Source organism: Hyla sarda, chromosome 6, assembly GCF_029499605.1.
Source record: "Hyla sarda isolate aHylSar1 chromosome 6, aHylSar1.hap1, whole genome shotgun sequence".
In the NCBI taxonomy this organism is placed as follows: Eukaryota; Metazoa; Chordata; class Amphibia; order Anura; family Hylidae; genus Hyla; species Hyla sarda.
In genome coordinates this window covers 52636435-52663802 of record NC_079194.1, presented here as the reverse complement: position 1 = coordinate 52663802, position 27368 = coordinate 52636435, and the positions used below count along the sequence as shown (strand labels likewise).

The 27368-nt window shown below is 44.8% G+C and overlaps 1 protein-coding gene across 1 annotated transcript in view; it reads right to left on the bottom strand.

Moving 5' to 3' along the window:
• SLC25A17 (solute carrier family 25 member 17) overlaps nucleotides 1–27368 on the bottom strand; it is a 31378-nt gene that overhangs the window by 3558 nt on the left and 452 nt on the right. The window contains exons 2-8 of the mRNA XM_056523716.1: nucleotides 21800–21860; nucleotides 20126–20192; nucleotides 12602–12753; nucleotides 11376–11492; nucleotides 6687–6832; nucleotides 4164–4259; nucleotides 1709–1791 (exon numbers count right to left, since the gene is read on the bottom strand). Of these exons, the coding sequence (XP_056379691.1) occupies nucleotides 1709–1791; nucleotides 4164–4259; nucleotides 6687–6832; nucleotides 11376–11492; nucleotides 12602–12753; nucleotides 20126–20192; nucleotides 21800–21860 (722 nt within the window). The remainder of the gene's footprint in view (nucleotides 1–1708; nucleotides 1792–4163; nucleotides 4260–6686; nucleotides 6833–11375; nucleotides 11493–12601; nucleotides 12754–20125; nucleotides 20193–21799; nucleotides 21861–27368) is intronic.

Below are 27368 nucleotides of genomic sequence, written 5' to 3'. Positions count from 1 at the left end.
TGGTTATTGCCGGACATCACCATTTGTGGTATTGTCCTGCATTAACCCCTTAGACCCCATGATCAAGGTTGATTGCGGTGTCTAAAATAAAAATAATAAAAAAAACGACCCGGGCTACTTAGAGGACAGAGGGAGGGCCCTTACCGAGCACCGATAACACTGATGAATGCCCCCTCCCATAGACTTGCATTGAGGGGGTGGGCCATGACGTAACGATGCTCCGGCCCCTGTATCGCTGGTCGTTACACATGGAGCGAGTCTGCTCTGTGCAGTAATGATAGCGCAGTGCTGCAGCCGAGATCCCGGGGGTCCCCAGCAGCGGGACCCCGGCGATCTGACATCTTATCCCCTATCCTTTGGATATCATGATACTCTGGCCCCTGTATCGCCTGTCATCAAGCAAGGAGCAAAGTTTGCTCCATGCAGCAGATGACAAAGGGTGCTGCAGGAGAGATCAGGGGGGAGGTTCCCAGCGGCGGGACCCCTGTGATCTGACATCTTATCCCCTATCCTTTGGAAAGGGGATAAGATGTCTAGTGGCGGAGTACCCCTTTAAGGTGAAAATGGGCTGAGTCCTTAAGGGGTTAAATCAACTGGTGCCAGAAAGTTAAACAGGTTTGTAAATTATTTTTATTTAAAAATCTTAATCCTTCCAGTACTTATCAGCTGCTGTATACTACAGAGGAAGTTCTTTTCTTCTTGAATTTATTTTCTGTCTGACCACAGTGCTCTCTGCTGACACCTCTGTCCACTTTAGGAACTGTCCAGAGCAGGATAGATTTGCTATGGGGATTTTCTCCTACTCTGGGCAGTTCCTAAAATGGACAGAGGTGTCAGCAGAGAGAACTGTGGTCAGACAGAAAGGAAATTCAAGAAGAAAATAACTTCCTCTGTAGTATACAGCAGCTGATAAGTACTGGAAGGATTAAGATTTTTAAATAGAAGTAATTTGCAAACCTGTTTAACTTTCTGGCACCAGTATTATTTAAATGAAAATGTTTCCAGTGGAGGACCCCTTTAAAAGGAAAACTGTCAGTCTGTTCACCCACTGTTTAGTGTGGGTAAACAGGCTGACCGTTTTCCTGGAGAGCAACAATCCAGGGCAGCGGTGACGGTCCGGAGCGGCGGGGACACCCCAGGGACGTGATGACGGCAATGGAGAGCGACGATCCAGGGCAGTGGTGACAGTCTGGAGCGGCAGGGACAAGTGAATATAACTTTGTATATTATTGCACAGATCCCTCAACATACGATGGATTCAAGTAACAATGGTTCATTTGGAACGAATTACCATCGTATGTTGAGGGACCACTGTACAATGCACAAAGCCGACAGGAGTCACAATCTGACTCTGTTCGGCTCATTTTTTTTTTTAAATCAGAAAAGTTTTATTGAACATTTTGTAGTTTACAAACAAACCCCCCCCCCCCCCACTCGCAGAAACCCCACCTCCCCCCGAGATTCCCGTGCCTTGCCCTCCTGTTCGGCTCATTTAAATGAATGGGATGCAGCAGGGATACGGCAGCGGACAGATCCGGCTGCCGTATGCCAGAAACCTAATGTGAATGTAGCCTAATAGTGGTGTAAAGTACTGCAGCGTCGCATGCACTTTTATAGATCAGTTTTTTGTTTCCCTGAGTACTCTATCTTCATCAGCTCGCTCATTTCATTCAGAGGTTACTAAAACATAAACATGGATGAAGCGTACCTAATCCGCTGCCTGAGGAGGTGAATGACACTGAACAAACTTCCTAAGGTCCGTTTCTCTGGGTTAAGTTTCTCGCGGCCAAACTACAAAACAGATAAGAAAATGTTAAAAGGATCAAAAGATAGGAAAATGTTACAGCATAAACACAATAATGAGTTTTATCTATGATAAAAATAAAAAAATGTAATTCATGTTCTATCATACTTCATTATAATACATACGGGATTGCTGAGATCATTAAAAGTGCGCACACTAAGATGTTACATTTGACTTGTATTATTCAATAAATAAAAAAATGTAAAGTAAAGATTAAAGCACTAATGCCTTAGCAGATCTAATACTTGTTAATGACTATGCTAAGCTGATCCTTTCAGAAGTAAGACTGGCCATACACATAGCAGTCAGTCTCACCCTCATTTGGTTCACAGTTATGTCTTCCAATCTGCCCATATACATGCACGCTTGGCTTGGCTGTGCCCAATCCCGATGCCCATCCTCCCTGACTTTGGATAGTTGGCTAGTCCCACCAAAACTTTCAGACAGTACTCTAATCCTTTATTCAAAACCATTTAGATCTTTAAGCTGGGCATTCACCCAGTTTACAGATATAAATGGTTTTGAGTACAGGATCACAATTATATACTAGTAGTTGGGTGAATACTAGACCTCACTTTTCCAGAGGAAGTTGTGTAGTTCTTTCCAGTCTGACCACAGTGCTCTCTTCTGACACCTCTGTCCATGTCAGGAACTGTCCAGAGGAGGAGAGGTTTTCTATGAGGATTTGCTCCTATTCTGGACAGTTCCTGACTTGGACAGAGGTGTCAGCAGAGAGCAGAAAAGAACAACTCAACTTCCTCTTTAGTATACAGCAGCTGATAAGTACTGAAAACGTTTTAATTTTTTATTTTTTTTTATTAATTTACAAATCCGTTTAACTTTCTGGAGCCAGTTGATTTGTAAAAAAAAATAGTTCAGTTATTATTGTAGACCGTTTGAGTGTTTCTTTTAGGGCGGCTCTCACAAGATGTTTTCAGGACATCATATTTTCTCATTTGTTAGTCTACATGCTTTTTCTCCTTCACATTCTTCAGCACGTCTTACTGCACATTTTTTACAATTTGTTCATGATATTGCTTTTTCGTTGTAGCCATTGTTCCCCTCTTTAACTCCGAACTGTCTCATAGCCAGGGATCAAGAATTTCATCCTTGCGCCATGGTGTTTGTTAGCCTGAGCACAAGCGGTGTATAGCAAGTGGCTGATGTATCCCCTGCAGTCACCCTTCCTCCTGCTGCACCTTCTGTCACTGCTGTTACCCTTCCTCCTGCTGCACCTTCTGTCACTGCTGTTACCCTTCCTCCTGCTGCACCTTCTGTCACTGCTGTCACCCTTCCTCCTGCTGCACCTTCTGTCACTGCTGTTACCCTTCCTCCTGCTGCACCTTCTGTCACTGCTGTCACCCTTCCTCCTGCTGCACCTTCTGTCACTGCTGTCACCCTTCCTCCTGCTGCACCTTCTGTCACTGCTGTTACCCTTCCTCCTGCTGCACCTCCTCAAAGCAAATTTGTCAACTCTTGCTCTTAGCCAACTGTGGACTAAACCAATGTCACTACCTACAGTAATTGATTGATCCAACACAGCAACACATAAGGCTAGGTTCACATTGCCGTTTGCATCTGACCCGTACAGGGTCCGTTGGTCTTTTTTTTTTTTTCTTGGGCCGAACAGACCCTGAAACAAGTCGGATGCAAACAGCTACTGCAGGGTCCCGACCAACCCTATTCATTTGCATGGGGTCCGTCAGTGATCCTTTAATTTTACAGGAGTTTAGCGGAGAAAAAAAAATAGCGCTTGCACCAGTCTAAACGAGCCCCAAGTTTATACCTGGAACCTTCTATTTAAAGGGGTATTCCAGGCAAAAACTTTTTTTTATATATCAACTGGCTCCGGAAAGTTAAACAGATTTGTAAATGACTTCTATTAAAAAATCTTAATCCTTCCAATAGTTATTAGCTTCTGAAGTTGAGTTGCTGTTTTCTGTCTAACTGCTTTCTGATGACTCACGTCCCTGTCCAGCTCCCATGGGGATATTCTCCCATCATGCAAGGGATATTCTCCCATCATGCACAGCTCCCAGGATATCATCACTGAGCAGTTAGACAGAAAACTTCAGAAGCTAATAACTATTGGAAGGATTAAGATTTTTTAATAGAAGTAATTTACAAATCTGTTTAACTTTCCGGAGCCAGTTGATATATATAAAAAAGTTTAAATAGTTTAATAGGGTTGCATATTTGCCCCTTATATGTTATTATTTTAAATATGAGACAAATCTATCAATGGGTTTCCCCCCTATCGCACAACAGATGCACAGAGTAAATACATCAGAACAGTACACTTCACTTTGTTCACACAGATACTAATGATAATTTGCCATTATACTTTATCAGCACTTACCCGCAGTACCGACTGCACAGTTTGTAAAGGATAGGTGACTGTTGTGGCAATAGCTTTGGCAATAGCTCCAATAACAAAGACTTGAAAAGACGTAAGCTGACAAAAGAGAAGGAGCTAAATTAATTATTCCCTTAAGGACGCAGGTTTTTCCATTTTTGCAGTTTTGTTTTTTCCTCATCACCTTCTAAAAATCATAACGCTTTCAATTTTGCACCTACAGACCCATATGAGGGCTTATTTGTTGCACCACCAATTGTACTTTATAAATGACATCAATCATTTCACCACAAAATTTACAGCGAAATCAGAAAAAAAATATTTGTGGGGCAAAATTGAAAAAAAGAATGCAATTTTGTATATTTTGGGGGCTTCAGATTCTAGGCAGTACACTTTTCGGTAAAAATGACACCATATCTTTATTCTGTAGGTCCATACAGTTACAAGGATACCTTATTTATATAGAAGCAATGAACAAAGTATTCAGCTCACCCTCGATGGCTCCAAGGCGCACGGACTGTGCAAGGCGACACCACGTCAATGGAAAAGGGAATGGAATGTCCAGCGCAGAAGATCGTGCAAAAATTGAAGTTACTTTATTGATAAAAAGCCACCCCTGTTATGGCTTTTTATCAATAAAGTAACTTCAATTTTTGCACGATCTTCTGCGCTGGACATTCCATTCCTTTTCCTTATTTATATAGGTTTTATTTTGTTTTACTACTTGAAAAAAATTATAACTATATGCACCAAAATTAATATGTGTAAAATTGTCATTAGAGATGAGCAAACTTACAGTAAATTCGATTCGTCACAAACTTCTCGGCTCGGCAGTTGATGACTTATCCTGCATAAATTAGTTCAGCTTTCAGGTGCTGCGGTGGGCTGGAGACTCTTTCCTAGGAATGTATCCACCTTTTCCAGCCCACGGGAGCACCGGAAAGCTGAACTAATTTATGCAGGATAAGTCATCAACTGCCGAGCCGAGAAGTTCGTAACGAATCGAATTTACTGTAAATTCGCTCATCTCTAATTGTCATCTTCTGACCCCTATAACTTTTTTATTTTTCCATATACAGGGATGTAGGCGGAGTCATTTCTGGCGCCATGATCTGAAGTTTTTATTGGTATGAATTTTGTTTTGATGGGACTTTTTGATCGCTTTTTCTAAAAATGTTTAGGGTATACAAAGTGACCAAAAATACGCAATTTTGGCCTTTGGAATTTTTTTAAGTGTACGCCATTGACTGTGCGGTTTAATAAACATTATATTTTTATAGTTCAGACATTTACGCACACAGCAATACCACATGTTTATTTTTATTTACATATTTCTAAATGGGAAAACGGGGTGATTCAAACTTTTATTAGGGAAGGGGTTAAATCAAATTAACAATTTTTTTACACTTTTTTTGCAATGTTATAGCCCCCATAGGGGACTATAACATGCAATACCTTGATTGCAGACACTGATCAATGCTATGCCATAGCATAGCATTGATCAGTGTTATCGGTGCTCTGCTGCTCCAGCCTAGGCACGGAGCAGCAGAGCGACGATCGGACGGCGGGAGACAAGGTAAGAAGCCTCCTGCTGTTCTCTCAGCTATTCGGTCCACTGAGCTAACCGGCAACGCTTTTCTCCCGTTTTAGACACCGCGATCAACTTTGATTGCGGCGTCTAAAGGGTTAATACCGGACATCAGCCCGATCAGTGATGTCCGGTATTAGCAGTGGGTCCTGGCTGCTGATAGCAACCGGGACCTGCCAGGTATGAAGCGCGCTCTGCTCCTAAGAGCATTACACATAACGGGATCTGGCCATGGTCGTTAAGGGGTTAAGCTACTACATGGTAACAGTTAGATTAACCCTTTAGAGTAAGGACAACTTTGGGGCCCTCGTTCTTGTTATTAAGCCCTTGAAAGTCCCCTGCATGGTGCTGGCTGACACTGTGTTGGAGGTGGTACACTACTTCAGATGACATATGGAGGGATAAAGGGATCACTGATGCACTGGGTTTTCAAGGTGCAGTGTAAGCAGAAATAAAAGAAACAGCAGCACCACAGCAAGGATGGGGTTACACTAAGCACTGAACTGCTGCTGCTATGAGAAGAAAGCCTTGGTTACCTTTCAGGGACAGTGTGGATTCTGTGAATGACAGAAACAGGCTCAGAGATTGCAGCTACACAACCCAGACTTTTGCAAGTTCTGCCACGAATGGCATTAGCTTATACCTGCCCCTCACTTCCTGTGTTCTGTCTGGTTTCTCTGTTACCAGAGACATATTTCCCCTGAGCAAGGAAAGTGAACAGTAGATTGCAGGAAAGAGAAAAAAAAAACTAGAAGCCAAGACTTTAAGCGACTTGAAGCAATTTACAAAAATATTAGGAATTACATAGGCTATAAATGGAAGGGAAGCTGTTTGAAACGGAACTGACCAAATGGTCAGTGCAGTTTCAAACAGCTTACCTCCATTTTATATATAAAATATAATCCCAGTATAATCCCAATAACACAATAGAAGTTTACTTCTGCCTGCTGCCTCAGGAGCTGCCGCTTTAATCCTTCATAGAACATGAACTGGATGGCAGGGTTAAAAACCAAAAGCAGAGAAGGCAATGTACCATTCCAAAGTGCCAGCACTCCCTCCTGTTGCAGTATCTTTTGAAAGGCATCTAAAATAGAACATAAAATGGATGAAAAAAATAACATTAAATAGTGGTTAATGGAAGATGCTGTTTTTACCAAACAATATGCAATGCATTCAGAAAGTCCTTAGACACTTTTCCTTTTTTCACATTTTCTTAAGTTGTGGCCTTGTGGTAAAACAAAAATTCAAGTTTTCCCTTAGCATTCTGCAACCAGCTTTAGCTAGAGACCCGTTGGTTGTTCCAAACTTTTTCTATTTCAAAATTATGGAGGCCACTGTGCTCTTAGGAACTTTCAGTGCCGCAGAAATGTTTGTAGCCTTCTCCAAATCTGTCCCTCCACACAATCCTGTCTCTGAGCTCTACAGGAAGTTCCTTCTACCTCATGGCTGTCCAATCCGCTGCATTTACCACAGGTGACTCCAAGCAAGGTGTAGAAACATCTCAGATGACAAAGAGAAATGGGAGGAGCCAGAGTAATTCAAGTGTCATAGTAAAGGGTCTGAATACTTATGGCCATGCATTTAGGTTTTTTCTTTTTAACCCCTTAAGGAACAATCCCATTTTGTTTTTGCATTTTCATTTTTTCCTCCTCGTCTTCTAAAAATTGTAACTCTCTTATATTTTCATCCACAGACCAGTATCAGAGCTTGTTTTTTGCGCGACCAGTTGTCTTGCGTAATGATATCACTCATTTTACCATAAAATGTATGGCGCAACCCAAAAAAATGCTATTTGTGTGGGGAAATTAAAAAGAAAACCATCATTTTGCAAGTAAGTAAGCATAAAATCCTTCTATTTTGATGACCTACAACTTTTTTTTATTTTTTACGTTCACCCTATGGGATCAGTAACATTATATTTTAATAGTTCGGACATTTACACACGCGGCGATACCAAATATGTGTATTCATTTTAATTTCTTTTACACTTAGGACATAGCACTGATCAGTGTTATCAGTCATCTTCTGCTCTGGTCTGTTCGATCTCAGACCAGAGCAGAAGACCCGTGGAAGGCGGCGGAGGCAAGTGAGGGGACCTCAGTGCACGCTATGGCAGTGTTCGGATCGCCATGGCAGCGCTGCGGGCGATCCGATCATCCATATTTCTGACCGCACTGCCACAGATGCCGTGATGTGTATTGATCACGGCATTTGAGGGTTTAATGGCAGACATCCGCGTAATCACGGATTTCGGCCATTACCGGTGGGTCCCTGGATGCGATCAGGCCAGGACCAGCCGCGCATGAACCGAGCATCGCTCCGATGCTCGCGGTCATGTACAGGACGCAAATATACGCCCTGGTGCGCTAAGTAAGGTAGCACCAGGACGTCAATTTACGCCCTTGGTCGTTAAGGGGTTAATATATTTGCAAACATTTATAACATCCTTTTTTTCACATTCTCATCATGGGGTATTGAAAGAAGAATGATGGGGAAAAACTATATATATTTTTAAAGGTCTCAACATAACAAAATGTGAATAAAGTGAAAGGGTCTAAAGCTTTTTTGAATGCACTGTGTAATATACAAAGTTTCATGTATTCACATTACAGTATACAAAAACAGGAACACTAATGTTTTATCACCAACACAAAAGTTAAAGGGGTATTCCGGCCATAGACATCTTATCCCTTATCGGTCAAGCCCCCATCCCATAGACATGAATGGAGTGGGCGTGGCATCATGTCTCCAGTCCCGGAAACACAGAAGTTTCCGAGACTGGAGCAGCAGCCCAGCATAGAATGCGGGTGCTGCACGGAGATCGCGGGGGGTCCCAGCAGCGGGTCTTCCGCGATCAGACATCTTAACCCCTTATCCTTTGGATAGGGTATAAGATGTCTATGGCTGGAATACCCCATTAAGAAGTAAATAAAGACATTTAACATAGGGGATACATTTTACATAACTGGAGTACCCCTTAAAGACTTCACACTGGCAACCACATAGAACATGCTCTGTTATTTTGGAGACTTCTTAATTATTCTGAATTAGCAAAGTGTATTGCTTTAAAATATTTGCCTATTATTGTGGATTTCCGGCATCACAGTCGTGAAGGGGACCCCATAGCTGCTCAGTTACCGTTTAAGAAAAAAACATAGCAAAAATATAAGTAAAGTAATATAAGTAAATATATACACCAATATTAGTATCCCTCCATACACATACAAATATCACAGCAGGAAATATATATTTCGTCTACAGGCTATTTATTTAGGTTTCTGGAGGCTTGTATATATTTTTTAACATCAATGTGGTGAATTCTAATCAAGACGATTCTAACTTTTACTATTTAGAAAAAAAAAAAAAAAATTATACATATATTTATTTGTAATATTGTCTGTTTCTGTCCTTAATGGGGAGCACAAGGCCTTAAAAGGGATACTCTGCCCCTAGATATCTTATCCCCTATCCAAAGGATTTCTGATCGCGGGGGTCCCGCCACTGGGAACCCCCCCCCCCATCTCTCCTGCAGCACCCTGTATCATCTGCTGCATGGAGCAAACTTTGCTCTGTGCCTGATGAGGGGCGATACAGGGGCCGGAGTATCGTAATGTAATGCACCCACCCCTCGTGGCGTCACAGCCCGCCTCTTCAATGCAAGCCTACGGGAGGGGGCGTGGCAACCGTCACACTCACTACCATAGGCTTGTATTGAGGGGCGGGGCCGTGACGTCACGATACTCCGGCCCCTGTATCGCCCGTCATCAGGCATGGAGCGAAGTTCGTGCAGCAAGATGACACAGGGTGCTGCAGGAGATATCGGGGGTGGCCAGCGGCGGGACCCCAGCGATCAGACATCTTATCTTCTATCCTTTGAATAGGGGATAAGATGTCTAGGGGCGGAGTACCCCTTTAAATTCACTTGTGTCTTTGAATTTCCAAAAATCTAGAGCTTGCCTTTTTCTAAAGCAATGCATGGAACCAATGTGAAAAAAGGGTGCAACTAAATAAGGTTCTGCATTGTATAAAACTTTTGTGTAATTTCATATCTTCATAGTTTATTTAGCAAGTACAGTGTATATAAAAAGTCTACACACACTTTTAAAATGTCAGGTTCTTATGATGTTAAAGAATGAGGCAAAGATAAATCATGGCAGAACTTTTGTAGGGTAGGGTCACACATAATGGATCCGCAGCCTAATTCACACTGCAGATCCGCCGGTGACCCGACCCTATAGTGTGCCTCCAGCTTGTTGGAGGCACACTATAGGGTCACTGGGGGATCTGAAGCTTAAAATACTGCGGATATGTTACGTGTGACCCTACCCTTAATGGAATTGGAAAAAAAAACACACTATAACTGGTTGTATAAGTGTGCACATCTCTAACTGGAGACGTGGCTGTGTTCACAATTAACCATTCACATTCCAACTCATGTTAAATAGAAGTCATTACACACCTGCCGTTATTTAAAGTGACTTATGTATAACCACAAATAAAAGTTCAGCTGTTCTAGTAGGATTTTCCTGACATTGGCTTTTGCTCTGAGATGCAACTAAGCAATAGTACTCAGGGGATCGAGTGGATAGCTTCAAAGAGGAACACCGGTCTGTGCGTGGCGCTGGACACAAGTGATGCAAACGAATGGATAAAAGCAAGGTAGTTTATTCTCCCATCATGCAACGCGTTTCACTGCAACAGCAGCTTCATCAGGCAGTTAAACGATCTCCACGTTTAACTGTGTGGACACCATCACTCTACGCGCTCACCATTGTTGTGTATGTGGAAACACAAACTCCATAGGTGAGCGGTGAATTTATATTCTATATACCCCACAGGTTTATCGTTTAATACACCATGGAGCGCTGTATCTCTCTTTGATGGTACCCAGGGAGCTTTCAAAGCATCAGAGGGATCTCATTGTTGAAAGATATCAGTCAGGAGACGGGTACAAAAGAATTTCTAAAACATCACATACACCATGGAACACAGTCGTTATCAAGTGAAGAAAACAAGGCACATCAGAGACATTTCCAAGAAATTTACGTCCCTCCAAAATTGCTGAAAAGACTAGAACAAAACTGGTCGGGGAGACTTCCAAGAGGCCTACTGTAACTAAAGGAACTGCAGGAATTTCTGTCAAATACTGCTTGGTGCTACATGTGCCAACCTTCTCCTGTATTCTACAGGTAAATTGGCTATGAGGCAGGGTGGCAAGAAGGAAGCCTTTTTTTTTACTAAGAAAAATATCCAAGCCCTGCTGAAGTTTGCAAAAACAAGAGTTCAAGTTTTTCTTTTTCATAAATTTCAGTTTGTTTCGCAATTGAAATTTTCACCTTACAGGTCACATTAAGGGTAGGGTCACACAGAACAAATCATGCATTCCGCCCGATGACCGGCCCTAAATTGTGCCTCCAGCAGCACACAGAGGGGAACAGCTGGAGGCACAATTTAGGGTCGGGTCATCGGAGGATCAGCAGTGCATAATCCGCTGAGTATCCGATCCGTGTGACCCTGCCCTTAAAGTGGAGGTCACAAGAAACTGGCATTTTATAAGGGTGTGTAGACTTTTTATATCCACTGTATGGCTCGTCTAAAGAGCTTAAGCATAGTTCTAAGAATCTTACCTGCAATGCCAGTATATGTGGTGGGTCGTATATCATCATTTCGAAACTTGGCACCTTGAAGTTTCAGTCTTGTATTTACCACCCAGAGAGGAGTTGTGAGCAGGACATTAACTACTCCTAAGAAAATCAACAAAATGACATTGACAACTTACAACATTATCCAAATATCAAGCGCAGATATGTTACATAAATATAAAAGTTACTATGTTCTGAAATAGTGTTCCCTAACCTGTGGCTCTCCAACTGCAGCAAAACTACAACTCCCATTAGGCCCTGACAGCCTTTAACATACACATCAATACTTTTAAAGCTCCTGTTACTAACCTGTTTCTTTTGTGCAAGATTCTTGCACAGTTTTAGCAAATCTGGACCAATGTCTAATGCAGTGTTTTCCAACCAGGTTGCCTCCAGCTCCTAGCATGCTGGGAGTTGCAGTTTTGCAATAGCTGGAGGCACACTTGTTGGTAAATACTGGTCTAATGTATAAAGAGGAGAGAAAAATCTATATATGTCTATATTTCCTGTCCGTCCGCAGCGTCTCTCCTAATCTGCCTCGATCTCTTCTTTTCCCTTCAGATCCCGCAGGATCCAGTGTGTGCCCTTTGGGGCATGTTCACTCTGCGGAAAATTTTGTACATGGCAATCTGAAGAAGGGGTATATAGCCCCAAAACGCGTTATTGCCATACATCATAAGGATGTACAACAATAAAGCTGCTGTTTAATCTACCCTCACAACTTGGTGGTGTCATCTCTACTGGATACCTGAGCACCTGCTGATAAGGCCTTTTCTACTCCTCTTCTCATAGGATCAGAACCGGCACAGTAATTTTCGGGCATAGCCTGCTACCAGGAGCACGATTAGAGGTACCCTTTAAGAAGGAACTGGAAAAAAAACCTGGTAATTTTGTAACCCATAACCACAACTCTTTTGGTGGTCCCTGCTGGTCCTGCAAAGAAGAAATTATGTACATCATTCATGTGATACCACAGCCAATCACTGGCATTAGTGGCAATGCTTCCATGTACAGTGTGAGACGGCAGCAGTGCTGGAGCGGCAATTAATTTTACAGGAAGGTAAGGGTCATTTTTTTTTTTTTTTTTAATCTACAGCTATTTCCTTAAAAAATCCCAGTGCCAGCATTTTTTGTTGGAACCACAAATAAAGGATTATTGGTGGTGGAATGCTATGGTATTCATTACAGTAATTTACATTTATTGTATTTACCAGCAATGAAGCCAATAGTCAAGTCCTTGCTGGTGGTTGGGACATTCCCTTTTATCCATATGGACTTGAGACTGTTAAATGTGTAGAAATAGACAAAGTTGGAGCAGCAGAGACTGGAAATGACAGGAAACCAACCGCGGTATGGTGCAAGCCTAGGAATTAAAGTAAAAAAACAAAATAAAATAAAAATAATAAGTTAACTGATCACTGGTATTTGTAGTTTTTTTTTTTAGCACAGTCATTCATGGTAAAAGGTTTATACCAATTACTATAATACAGACATACTATTCAGGGATAGATAGAAAACTCAAATAATATTCATCTAGAGCCTTAAATGGGCACTGTCAGATACAAAAACTTTTGACATGTAAAGCATACAAAACCAATAGGTTTTGCAATTGCTTTCATTAGGAAATTTTCAATATTTCATACTGAAAAAGCCAGTCAAACAACTGCCTCCCCTGCCTGCTTGGACACATACTAGTCCTGCTGTGTCCATGCATCATCACCTATGTCATGGACACACTTCCTTGATTGACAGCTGTTAGTGCAGGGCTCAGAGCTGGAGGAAAAATCCTCCCACTGTCAGCTTGTGTCCCGCTACTGTCAGTGAGGACAAGCTGGGAGTTGTAGTTTTGCTAATGCTAGGGGAGATGTGAGCAGACAGCATACTGAGGGAGGGGGCGGAGACCTGCACAGTGAGGCCACGCCCCCTCCCTTTGAGAGGAATTCAGACTAGTGAGCTAAATTAAAAGTGTAATAAAAAAATAAATAAAGGCGCTAGACACATAAAAATTAGATGTACATGGTCAGGAGTAGGTACTGAGTGATATATAAAAAAGGAGATTGTTTGTGCTTACCGTAAAATCTCTTTCTCAAAGGATCCATTGGGGGACACAGACCATGGGTATACGCTGCTGTCTCTAGGAGGCTTGACACTTTGGCAACAGAAAATTCGGCTCCTCCCAGCAGGGTATACCCGCCTTCAGGTCACTGAGCTGATCAGCTTTAGTCCCAGAGCAATAGGAGGAGACCGACAGGTCAAAGGAAAAACCATGAACTGTCCGAGAACCAGAAGAAAAAAATTATTAAAACACACCCTGGGACAGATAACCGAATAGGAACACCAGAAAGGGTGGGAGCTGTGTCCCCCAACAGATCCTTCGAGAAAGAGATTTTACAGTAAGCACAAAAAATCTTCTTTTCTCTATCGGCTCCATTGGGGGACACAGACCACGGGACGTACCAAAGCCGTCCCTTGGGTGGGCAGAGAATCAGTAAGGCAGATGGCTGAACCACTGCCGCCTGCAACACTTTGCGGCCCAGACTAGCATCAGCTGATGCGAAGGTATGAACCTGGTAGAACCTCGAGAAAGTGTGCAAAGACGACCAGGTGGCCGCCTTACAGATCTGCGAGGCCGAGGCCCTGTTGCGGAGGGCCCAGGATGCCCCAACAGAACAGTTGGAATGAGCCAAAACCCAAAAGGGTGGGATCTTCCCTTTGCAGCGGTAAGCTTCCGAAATAGCAGATTGGATCCACCGAGAAATGGTGGCCTTGGAAGCAGGTTGTCCCTTACGACGACCTTCCATAAGGACGAAAAAGGAATCGCACTGACCAAAGGAAGAGGTGACAGAGAGATAGGTCCTAACCGCCCGTACCACATCCAGTTTGTGGAGTAAACGCTCCCTGGGATGAGAAGGAGCGGGACAAAAGGACGATGTCCTCATTGAGAAGTAAATATTGGAACATGGAGGTGGGCATCTTTGATGTCCACCGAGGAAAGAAACTCCCCTTGATGCATGGACGCCACCACCGAACGGAGAGATTCCATACGGAAATGACGGATTAGAAGATGTTGGTTGAGACGCTTGAGATTCAAGATTGGCCGCACAGAACCGCCTTTCTTGGGAACCACAAAAAGATTGGAATAGAAACCCAGAAACCGTTCCCCAGAAGGAACCGGGACAGTGACCCCCTGGATAAGAAGGGACTGAAGAGCCCCCCCAAATTCCCTCGCTAGTGAAAACGAGACCGGGGGGCCCAGGACTGAAAAAAACGGTCCCTCGGAAGGGAGGCAAATTCTATCCGGTACCCGTTGGACACCACGTCCCTGACCCAGGAGTCCTGAATGTGTGTGGTCCAGATGTCTCTAAAGAACAAGAGATGACCTCCCAACCGAGAAAAAACTACGGGTGGGAGCATCCCTTCATGCAGAAGTAGGTTTGCGGGTTCCCGATTTGGACGCCGAAAGGCCGGAACAGTTGTCCGACTTCCAAGAGGGGTGCGCCCGGAAGGCGCCTGCCTAGACCCTTTATTGGAACCAAAAGTCCGAAAGGACCGAAAAGAAGAGGACTTCCTATGGAAAGAAGTGCTAGCCTTGTTCTGGGGCAGTAAGGAACTCTTGCCACCCGTCGCCTCTGAGATAATCTCATCAAGGCGCTTGCCAAAAAGCCGAGAATCGGCAAACAGGATTTCAGTGAGAGACTTTTTGAAGGCGACATCCGCGTTCCATGCTTTAAGCCATATGGAGCGACGGAGGGCTACCAGGTTCCCGGTGGCAGAGGCAGCACAGCGGGCCGACTGCATGGAAGCAGAACACAAAAAGTCTCCGGCTTTAGAACATTGAAGAGCTAGAGCCGACAATTCCTCCGTAGGGGATCCTGAAAGAATACCCTGACGGAGTTGGGAATACCAAACCGAAAGGGCCTTCGACACCCAGGCAGAAGCGAAGGTAGGAAGCAGGGAGGAACCGGCTGCTGCGAAGGCATGCTTCGCTAAGGTCTCTACCTTCTTGTCTGCCGGATCCTTGAAGGCAGCCGCATCCGCCAGCGGCAGCGTAGTAGCCTTGGAAAGGCGGGAAACCGGTGGGTCCACCGATGGAGGGGAAGTCCACTTAGAGATGAGGTCCTTGGCGAATGGATATCGCCCTTGAATTTTCTTAGAACCCTGAAACTTCCTATCAGGATGCCTCCAGGCAGATTCCAGAATGGCGTCAAATTCAGCATGATAGCTGAACACCTTGGGTGCCAGTTGGGCACGATGAAAGGAAACTTCTAGAGCAACGTCCAAAGTTTCTGGGTCCTCTAGATGAAAGGTGTCTCTTATGGCCCAAACCAATGAGTTCACCATGTCCACTGTGTCCGATCGGTCCTCGTAAGCAAGTTCTCCAGGAGAGTGTGAACGAGTGGAGGCAGCCCTGGAGCAGGGAGACTCCGACCGGGTGCGCGGCTCTGGAGAGCCAGAGCGGTGACCACGGGAACGTCTTCTGGAAGAATGACATTTGTGGCCAGTAGGAGCGGTGAGGCGAGACCTACGAGGGGATCGCCCGTGTCTACCAGAAGACCCAGGGGATGAGTCAGAGGTGACACCACTAGAACACTTTTGAGAGCGTGAAGCATAGGGAGAGGGGGAGCGGGTCCCTCTAGAGGGCCGGTGCAAGGTGGACCTCTCCAAGGCAGTCACCACAGAACGGGAGACCTGAGCCAAATCGGATATGGACTGGGAGAGGGAAGAAACCCAGGTTGGAGGGGCGGCCGAAACCACCGGGTCTGCTAAAGCATTCGGGGCAGAGATGGCAGGGGGGTCTGGGGGAGCAGTGGAGCAGGCAGAACAAGTGGGTTCAGCTGAACCTGGCATTTTTGAATTACAGCTTTTACAGGTGTAATGAGTAATAAATACTCCAGTTAACTGTTTAGAGGGAGGAACAGTTCTGGGCACGGACATAGTAAAAAATTAACAATCTCACCCAAGCCTGTGTCCCCAGGGCAGCTGCTGTGAGGAAAAACTGTGTATAAAGTCAGTCAGAAGAGAGAGAGAGGGAGAGAGAGACGCTGGCCAATAGCAAAAGAGGGCCGTGCTAGGTGCAAGGGCTCTGCTGATTGGCCCTTGCAGCTCCCTGCACGCGCATAGGGCTGATTGGTGGCCAGTTCGCGCCCCTGTTGAGTCTCAGGCGGCCTGGGAGGGTGGAGCTAAAGTACCCTGGCAGCCGAACCCACTGAGAAATAATAATGGTGCCCGCTCCCAGCCCCGAGCGCACATGAAAGACATATGCGCCCAGGGAGAACGGAGCGGCCTAGGGAGCCGCCGGCGCCCGTAGAGAAGGCAGCCGCGTTGTAACTGTGCCCCTAAACACACTGACTGCTCAGAAGACTGCTCCCCAATATAATAAAGGTGCCCCCCCCCTGCAGGGAATAAAGGGAAAGATCCTATGTCCAGCCCCATCCTCACACTGCTCAATTATGAGCTAGTGGTCCCAAAACTGGGGGACTCCAGATGTTGCAAGTCCATGACCTAAGGGGAGGAAAAAATACTCACCTTAGTCTGAAGAACTTACCTCTAGAAGTCTTCAGACTGTAGTCTTCAGTCAGCATTGTCACCTGCAGCAAGCCAAGCTCATAGCGAGGCGAACAGGGAGGTAGGGGACCCGGACCCATGAGATACAACCTCAAGCGCTGACCGTTGGCGAGAGGGGGTTAACAGTACATCCAAGATGCCTGCCACCTCTCGCAATGGGGAAACAGTGAACTGCAGTTCCTGAGTCCCCACCTGAAAAGGGAAAGAAAAAGGAATAAAAGAACTAACACATTCCCTAACTAAGAAAATAAAAAATAAAAGACCTGGTCTGAGGAGAACCCCAGACCAGTGTCTATCCTCCTTAGACACTAAGCTGAAACTGATCAGCTCAGTGACCTGGAGGCGGGTATAACCTGCTGGGAGGAGCCGACTTTTCTGTTGCCATAGTGTCAAGCCTCCTAGAGACAGCAGCGTATACCCATGGTCTGTGTCCCCCAATGGAGCCGATAGAGAAAAAAAATTTTGTTGGATCTGACGGGTACGCTTTACGGATATTCACATGAAAATGTGTGATCCCAAACAACAACTATGAAAGAAATTCTGTACAGAAATACAGGATAGAAAAAAGTATCTAACAATGCTATAGTTACTGGGAAACAGGTTAAGGTCACTATCTCCGTGCAGTACCCGCATTCTGTGATCAGACATCCTTTGGATAGGGCATAAGATGTCTATGGCCAGAATACCCCCTTTAATGATGCAGAGACCAGCGCCATCCTAGTCTCAGCAGCTGCGGCGGGACCCCGGGCTGTGATTGACAGCAGGGTCCAGCTGGCGATCTCCTGCAGCGCATGGCACTGAATAGGATATCGCCAGGATGTATACATACGTCCTGGGGTGGGAAGGGGTTAAAGTGTAAGATCAATGGCGAAAGCGCAAAAAATTCCCACTGCCTAAATTGCTGACTTTTGATCACATCAAAGAAAAAATGCAATAAAAAGCCATCAAAAAATCGAAACTACACAAAACTGGTACTACAGCTCAATTGTTGGCCACTGTGGTGACCGGCCTTAGGAAATTACTGACTGAGCAGGCACTTGCTTGTATTAAGAGAAAGGGACTGGGGCTTATGATAGTTTTTTTTTTTTCTTCATTTTAGTTTTGTAGCCCAGCCTGGCAACTTACAACAGTAAAAAAAATTGGACCCCATTATAGTCACAATGGTCCTTCAGGATTCACTAGTAAGGTACAGTTCTCAGAGAAAAAAAAGGGAGTGAATAAAACGTAGCTTTTAATATGTTGCTTAAAACGGGGGCGTAGCAATAGAGGTAGCACTCGCACCGGGGCCCTGGTGCCTAAGGGGGCCCTAAAGCACAACTGCCCCATACCAGTATTATATTTGGCATATTCGGCCCTGTAGCAGTTTTTGCATCAGGACCCAAAAGCTACAAGCTACCCCTATATAGAGTGAATGTACTGTGGAGCCAGACTAGTTTAGTCCTTCCACCAAAAAGATGCAATACTCAATATAGACTCACTGTTAAACACAATGGGGGAGATTTATCAAAGTTGTCTATGTCCCGCATCAATATAGACCAAACTACAGAGAGTTAGACTGGTCTGTTGTGCGCTTAATTTATCAAAAGGCGCACGGCTCTTGGTACATTCTGCACACGGACTTCGGGATCTATGCTTTAGACTGTATTTATACCTGCTCCAGCATGGTCGGACATTTCAGCATACTTTCGGCCAATGCGACTTTTTGCTGAATAGTCGCTATTGATAAATTCAACACCAATGCATTTTCCCGTCTAAAATAGACCAGAATGCATCATGTTCTAAAAATCCTCTAAAGCAAAAGATGCGAAAAAGTCTCACATATTTAGACTGCGACTTTCTGTGCGACAATTTTAAACAGGAAAAAACTGGGGGAGACCCAGACCTGCTTATTATATTTGATTCAGGGCCTCCACTGTATCAGCAGCCCTGAATGTGCTATAGAAAGGCTTGAGAAATGCTATTGAGCCGAAACGTCGCACTTTATACCCTGATGCAATAAAGCTGTTTTTACTGTATTTAACCCAGACCTTGTGACTGGTGCTGTGTCCTAGAGAGTGGAAATATTTGGTTATCCAGCATGGCACACTGGGGGACTCCTGCACCGCACTGAAGGCCATCCAGTGCTGGAATTCCTACACTAAACACATCGGGTAGCAATAAGGGATTTAATTTCTGGGATAGCCAATACTACTCTGTGATACACCATATCACTTGGTACCCATTGTGTTTAACAGTGAGTCTATATTGACTATTGCATCTTTTTGGTGGAAGGAGTAAACTAGTCTGGCTCCACAGTACATTCACTCTATGGCTGACATTTATCGTTGTCTTTAGACTGTTTTTTGTGTCTACAAAAGGTGCAAAAAAGGCGCAAGTAGGGTTTATTTGCGCCTTTTTTGCGCCTTTTAGTTTACACTTTTCTGCTGATTTTGAGTTGCAATCCACTGATTTTGGCAATACACATGATATTGAAGGGTTTTATGAACTGCGCCTTTTTGTGAAAAGCGCAATAAAAGCGCAAAGCCACTGAAAAGTCTCTAAAACTACACCAGCCCAGACTTAGCTTTTTGGTGTATGTGAAGAGTAAAATTTCAGAAAATGTGACCTGCACAAAATGTATCAAATGCTCGGTGACCATTTAATAAATTCGGTGCTCCTACACATTACAGCACACAAAAAAGGTGGAGAGAATGCTTCACTTACACCTACAATGATAAACGCTTCACTTACACCTACAATGATAAATGCTTCACTTACACCTACAATGATAAATGCTTCACTTACACCTACACTGATAAATGCTTCACTTACACCTACACTGATAAATGCTTCACTTACACCTACACTGATAAATGCTTCACTTACACCTACACTGATAAATGCTTCACTTACACCTACAATGATAAATGCTTCACTTACACCTACACTGATAAATGCCGGCCTATATGTATTATCTTTTAAGCAACATATTAAAAGCTAAGTTTTATTCACTCCCCTTTTTTTTCTCTGTAATTACTTGATTGGGAGATCTGTGTATTTGTGGTAGTTAGATACCCAAATTTTTTACAATCTATGTTAAGGTACAGTTCTCATTGTTTTTTTTACAAATAGAAACCATGACCCTAGTGTGAACCGAGTCTATGTTTGTGTTGAACATGTATTGTACTTACAGTCCTTCTTCTTTCATGATTTCCATCAATACAGCTGGGGTACTGCGCGACTTTCTCTCCTCATCCACTAAGATAAAAAGTATAACAAAGTGTGTCAAATTCTCAGCTTTTCTTCTACTTTTTTACTCTGTAGTAAAGTTTTCAAGACAGGCTGAAGCAAGTAGATTTGCTAAAGGGGTACTCCACCCCTAGACATCTTATCCCCTATCCAAAGAATAGGGGATAAGATGTCTGATCATAGGGGTCCCACCGCTGGGACCCCGCGATCTCCGTGCTGCACCCGGCATTCTAAACAGTATGTTTATAACGCTGGGTTCCCGCTGCGGGAGATGTGATGTCACACGTTGTTTTTAGAGACAGTAATATTTTTAGGCAGGGCTTGACAAATTTGCTTTGTATTTAGGAGCCCGAAAAAAATGTAAGGAGCCATGATTTTTTTTTATTTATTTTTTTTAAATGACCAGCTCGATGTTTCTATTTTTGCACCATGAGCTGTTTTTACCAGTAGCAGTTTTGAGTAGTATTGTGTTTATCACTTTTTATTAAAAAATTTTTCTGGGATGTGATCAAAAATTCACAATTTTGGCTTTCGCGCCATTGACTGAGCAAAATCAGGAATGTGAATTTCATCATTTCTTTTTCCCCCCCAAATTTTTTTTTTTTAAATTAGAGGAAGGGCAATTTGAATTTTTATTGGTGGGAGAGACTTTTCTTTATATATTTATAAACTTTTCTTCACACTTTTTGAGAGGTAGGGCAGCAGTGACAAGAGGTGCACCAGGAGGAAGGGTGATAGCAGTGACAGAAGGAAGAGGGAAAGCAGTGACAGGAGGTGCAACAGGAGGAAAGGTGAAAGCAGTGACAGGAGGTGCAACAGGAGGAAAGGTGACAGCAGAGACAGAAGGAAGAGTGAAAGCAGTGACAGGAGGGTGCCAGGAGGTGCAGCAGAAGGGAATATTCCAGTAATGACAGAAGGTGCAGCGGGAGGGAGGGTGACAGCAATGACAGAAGGTGCAGCAGGGAGGGAGGGTGACAGCAATGACAGAAGGTGCAGTAGGAGGGAGGGTGACAGCAATGACAAAAGGTGCAGCAGGAGGGAGGGTGACAGCAATGACAGAAGGTGCAGCAGGAGGGAGGGTGACAGCAATGACAAAAGGTGCAGCAGGAGGGAGGGTGACAGCAATGACAGAAGGTGCAGCAGGAAGGAGGGTTATAGGAGGTGCAGCAGGAGCCCAGGCCTGGCTGGGCGGAGTTGTTACATGTGGCAGGCTGCAGTGCAGTGGCAGGATGCCCGACAGGGTGTAAAGTCCCCCTTCATACACCCATGAGAGTGCCCCAAAACATCCAATTGGTTATCAGCAGTGCAGGGTGCTCTCCTTCAGCCGCCTACTGATGACTGCTTCCAACCCCCTTACTCAGATCTCCAGTAATCGCTCTCCGTCACAGTCCTGTCTACTCTACGGCCTCACTGCAGCCTCCTGCGTTCACTGGCGGGATAGGAAGAAGGGGCACAGGAGTTTGTGATTGAGGTAGTGAAGGAGGAGCTACCACTGGCCACCGTCAGGGGCAATGCCAAGCAGTGTATACAAAAAGTATACATCAGCTGAGGCATGGACACTTGACAAATTCTATACCATATCGCACTGCTGTATTAAACAGACATTTATATATTACCTTGCAATCTAAGGCGAGCCGTGTCCAATGGATAGAAGACAGTCATAGCAGTCATGCTGCCCTACAAAAGAGAATTACAGGATTGAAAAAAAAAATATTTTTATTTTTACAATACTACGGGCACAGTGCAAGTTTACTTTAGGCCTTAGGGATACGAAAAAATGAATAACGACCTTAGCAGCAGGCGCTCAGGATCCCAGCAGAAGTAGTCACATTCAGGTCATAAAGTGGTAAAGTGCAGCAACTTTATTTGATGTACAGCATTAAAACAATTACGCGTTTCGGGGTGAAACTACCCCTTCATCAGTTTGACTGATGATACTTTAGGCCTTAGTTACACTGAGAATTTTTGTAGTGCTATTGATGGATTTTAACTACATAGTAACAGCTGCAGTCCACAAGATCACATACATCATTATGTATTGGAACTGCAGCGTTCACGTAAAAGAAATCTACAAACCACAGAACTAGAAAAACAACAAACTATACACTACTGAACTACACAACAAACTACAGAACTACAAAAACAACTGCAGGTGGCCTCTTTTTTTAGTGACTATGTTGGGCCACTTACCGCTGGAATACGATAATTTAAAGGGGTACTCCGCTCACAGCGCCGGGAGCTTGTGATGTCATATCCCCGCCCCCTCATGCAGTTGAACCCCGCCCCCTCAATGCAAGTCTATGGGAGGGGGCGTGGCATCAAATCATGGCCTCCGGGTCAGAGCATTGTGAACAAAACGTTCAGAAAGCTGGAGCACTTGAGTATCCCTTTAAAGGGGTTCTCCGGTGCTTAAACATCGTATCCCCTATCCAAAGGATAGGGGATAAGATGCCTGATCGCGGGAGTCCCGCCGCTGGGGACCCCTGGGATCATGCACTCGGCACCCCGTTTGTAATCAATCCTGATGTAATCAGACTGATTACCGGCGACTACAGAGCGGGCGGCGTGTGACGTCACGCCTGCGCCGGCGTGTGATGTCACGCTCCACCCCTCAATGCAAGCCTACTGGAAGTGGCGTGATAGCTATCACGCCCCCTCCTGTAGGCTTGCATTGCGGGGCGGAGCGTGACATCACACGGGGGGCGGGGGCCTGACGTCACACGCCGCCCGCCCTGTAGTCGCCCGTAATCAGACCCGGAGCGAACACGCTCCGGGGACTGATTACAAACGGGGTGCCGAGTGCATGATCCCGGGGGTCCCCAGCGGGGGGACTACCGCGATCAGGCATCTTATCCCCTATGCTTTGGATAGGGGATAAGATGTTTAAGCACCCGAGAACCCCTTTAAAAGCTCGGTCTTCTCCGATACTGAGTCCTGATAAAGTGTCAGAAGCAATGCAGGTATTTTAGGTGTTAGTGATATATATCACTATTACTCCCAGCTAACATTAGGACACTGCATTTTTTTCCCTACCTGACGTCGCCTTTTTGTATGCTGAGATTATATTGGGTTATCATACCCACGGGTAGGTTTATTTGAAGAAATATTTTATGCCTTCTATCGCTACATCCTCCAGCATGTTGTTCTTTGTAAGCCCTAGGAGCGTTATCATGTGACACGGATGACACGGATGTGTGCTGTGCGGGTCATGAAGCTATGTGGGTCTGATGATCGCCTACCAATCTACTAACCTAATGAACAAATAAAGACAAATAAAGATATCCCTGGCTCACTGCTCTCTTTCTACGGTTAGTTGCTTTAACCCTAATTCTACTATTACACACTACACGAGTGCTTGCTGGGCGGTATACCGGTTCATACCGAATACCGGTGTGTTTTTTTCTCCCTTTCTATAACACAGGACCAGGTCGGACCCAGCACCTAGCAACGGCCGGGACCAGTGGCTAATAGCGTGCAGCACCGATTGCAGTGCCGCGTGCTATTAACTCTTTAGAAATCAGTTTATAGATGTGTTTGGCAACTGTGGTATGCGGAGACCGAAATGTGGAAGGTGTTCTTCTCCTTCGGTGTAAACATATGGCGGTGTAAACATATGGCGGTGTGAACATATGGCGGTGCTCTGGCTATAGGTAATATACAGATACGTAGATCAAAGGAAAATGAAATCTCGTGTCTTCAGACTTCTTTATTCAATATACTAGCAATACATGCTGGGGAGAGGGACATTGACCTGGGGGGGTTACAGATAGGCAATAAGCTCCGTTTCGCACATACGTATGGCCGGAAGAAGCACGCGTTCAAAGTTGATCCCCACGTCTAAAATGAAAGCTAATCAGTGCCTGTTAGCTCAGTGGGCTGTTCGAGACCGCCACGGCGAAATCATGGCGTCCCGAACAGCTGGAGGACATGAGGAGGGTGCCTTACCTTCCTCCTGTGTGTCCGATCGCTGAATGACTGCTCAGTGCCTAAGATCCAGTCAGGTGGCAGAATCATTGATCAATGTTATCCTATGGGATAACAATGATCAATGTAAAAGATCAGTGTATGCAATGCTATAGCCCCCTATGGGAGCTATAACATTGCAAAAAAAAAAAAAGTGAAAAAAAAAAGTGAATAAAGATCATTTAAACCTTCCCCTAATAAAAGTCAAAATCCCTCCCCCTTTTCCCATTTTAAAAATGAAATTAAAATCAAATCAAATAAAAAATTCCCATAAAAAAAAAATACAATTAAATACCGTGAAACCGCCATAATTTAGTAAAAAACTGATATAAATTTTTGGTCTAACCGCCCAGCACTACACTATACACCTAGGCGGGCGCCATATGAGTGACCCATGGCTGGCAGCTCTAAAGACTCTCCATAATATCTATGTATGTCTCCACAATGTAACACAGATGTTTATTCTGGCTTTTTCTTTATTTTTCCGTTTTCCGTTACTTATGTTTCAGACAGCGCAAATTCAGATATTCGTACTAACTAATATCTGTACTACAATTAGCTAGTATGTCTTCAGCTGTTGCAAAACTACAAAACCTAGCATGCCCGCATGCTGGGTATTGTAGTTTTGCAACACAGCTTAAAAGCAAGCATACTGAAGCTGAAGGCTGTCAGGGCATGCTGGGAGTTTTAGTTCTGGAACATCCAGATAGCAATGTTCTCCAAACCGAGGCTCTCCAGTTTCTGCAAAACTACAACCTCCAGCTAGCTAGGAGTTATAGTAATGCAACATCCGGACAGCCATAGGTTGCGGAACATTGCTTAAGGGTACGTTCACACGTGCAGATTTTTTAGCGGGTTTTCCGCTGCGTATTTGAAAGTGGGCGGGCTCTTCTCGGCTGTCCGCAGCAGATTATCTGCGGCGGAAAATCCGCCACAGTCCCTACTGACTTCAATGGGGATTGCGGCAGATTTTCCGCAGTGTACATTCCGCAGCAGAAAATCTGCTGCGGACAGCCGAGAAGAGCCCGCCCACTTTCAAATGCGCAGTGGAAAACCCGCTAAAAAAATCAGCGCATGTGAACGTACCCTAAAGGTTGTAAAAGCATGCTGGGAGTTGTAGCTTAGCAACATCCGGACAGACACAGGTTGAGAAAGGCTGTCGGAGCATGCTGGGAGTTGTAACTTTGCAACACCTGAGGAGCCACTGGTTGGGAAAGACTGCTTAAAGTTTGTAAGGACATGCTGGGAGTTGTAGTTTAGCGACATCCAGACAACCACATGTTGTGGAACACTGGTAATAAGCAAAATTACGCAAGGCGAAGGCTGTCAGGGCATGGTGGGAGTAGTAGTTTTGTAACACCTGGAGAGCCACTAGCTGGGGAACACTGCTTAAAGGAAATCTGTCACCAGTGTCACCTGCACTAACCTGTCGGTACCGAAAGGTAGTGCAATGGTGACACTGATGACAACGGTACTTACCTTATCCCGTTCCATGGCGGGGATCTTCGGTAATCTCCTCCATTAGCTCTGGGCACCCGGCTTGGGGCACGGGCGGAGCTTAGTGACATCACCACTGCTGCGAGACCCAGCAGGGAGCAGCAGCGGCTTGGGGCATGGGCGGAGCTTAGTGACATCACCGCTGCTGCTCCCTGCTGGGTCCCGCTGTAAGAGAACAGCAGCGGTGATGTCACTAAGCTCCGCCCATTCCCCAAGCCGGGTGCCCAGAGCTAACGGAGGAGATTACCGAAGATCCCCGCCACGGAACGGGACAAGGTAAGTACCGTTGTCATCTGTCAGTACCAACAGGTTAGTGCAGGTGAAACTGGTGACAGATTTCCTTTAAAGCTGTCAGGGCATGCTGGGAGTTGCAGTTTTGCAACAGCTGGAGGTCCAAAGTTTGGAGACCTAGGGAGGGTGTTTACCTGCAAAACTGCGTGCGCTGTATGTTTTCATTCTGCAGATTCCATAATTATCTAACTTTCCCCTATTTCCATGTTGTCTATCCCGGATTAGTCGTTTTCAGGTTTGAGGGTGAGCTGAATATCACCTGCGCAAAAATTATTATTTTTTATGCCAAAACTTACCCCAGTAACAGCCCTGGCATTAATAATGTTTATGATCTTTTTGCTTTTTTTCTTCTTGCGTTTTACATGGGCTTCCTGTCATTTGTGCAAACTCAAGAAGCAAAATGCGCCACATATTTACACAACAAAAAGACGCACTTGTGCAGCAGGTTTTGCATTGTGCACAAATTTATAAAAATGAAATAAAATTAAAAATAAAATCAGTGCTAATAGATTCGCTGATCAGTTTGATGCCTACCTCTTCGATTTTTGGTATATGCTAATTAGGTGCTAACTGGCACCGGCCGGGCTAACTGGCACTCTGATGTCAGCTCGTTCGGAGCGCCGCCCAGCTCATCAATATTCCTCCCCTATCCCTCTTCTCCCCGCTCTGTAATGAGGAGGGAGAGGCGGAGGGAGGGGAGAAATATTGATGAGCTGGGCGGCGCTCCGAACGAGCTGACATCAGAGTGCCAGTTAGCCCGGCCGGTGCCAGTTAGCACCTAATTAGCATATACCAAAAATCGAAGAGGTAGGCATCAAACTGATCAGCGAGCCCCGCACTACCAGCCAGTACTGCTGGTTAGTGCGGGGGGAGCAAGCTGAGAGTTATCCTTTAACTTGGTAACTAAGGCAGTGAATTTCCCAATAGAGATGAGCGAACATACAGTAAATTCGATTCGTCACAAACTTCTCGGCTCGGCAGTTGAAGACTTATCCTGTGTAAATTAGTTCAGCCTTCAGGTGCTCCGGTGGGCTGGAAAAGATGGATAAAGTCCTAGGAAAGGGTCTCCTAGGACTGTATCCACATTTTTCCAGCCCACGAGAGCACCTGAAAGCTGAACTAATTTATGCAGGAAAAGTCATCAACTGCCGAGCCGAGAAGTTCGTGACGAATCGAATTTACTGTAAGTTCGCTCATCTCTATTTCCCAACCAGCTGTTGCAAAACTACAACTCCCAGCATGCCTTGACTAAAGCCTAAAGCAGTGTTTGTCCCCAACCAGGGTTCCTCCAGCTGTTGCAAAACTACAACTCTCAGGTTGCCTTGACTTAGTAATTAAGGCAGTGATTTTCCCAACCCAGCTGTTGCAAAACTACAACTCCCAGCATGCCTTGACTAAAGCAGTGTTTTCCCAACCAGGGTGCCAGGATACTGG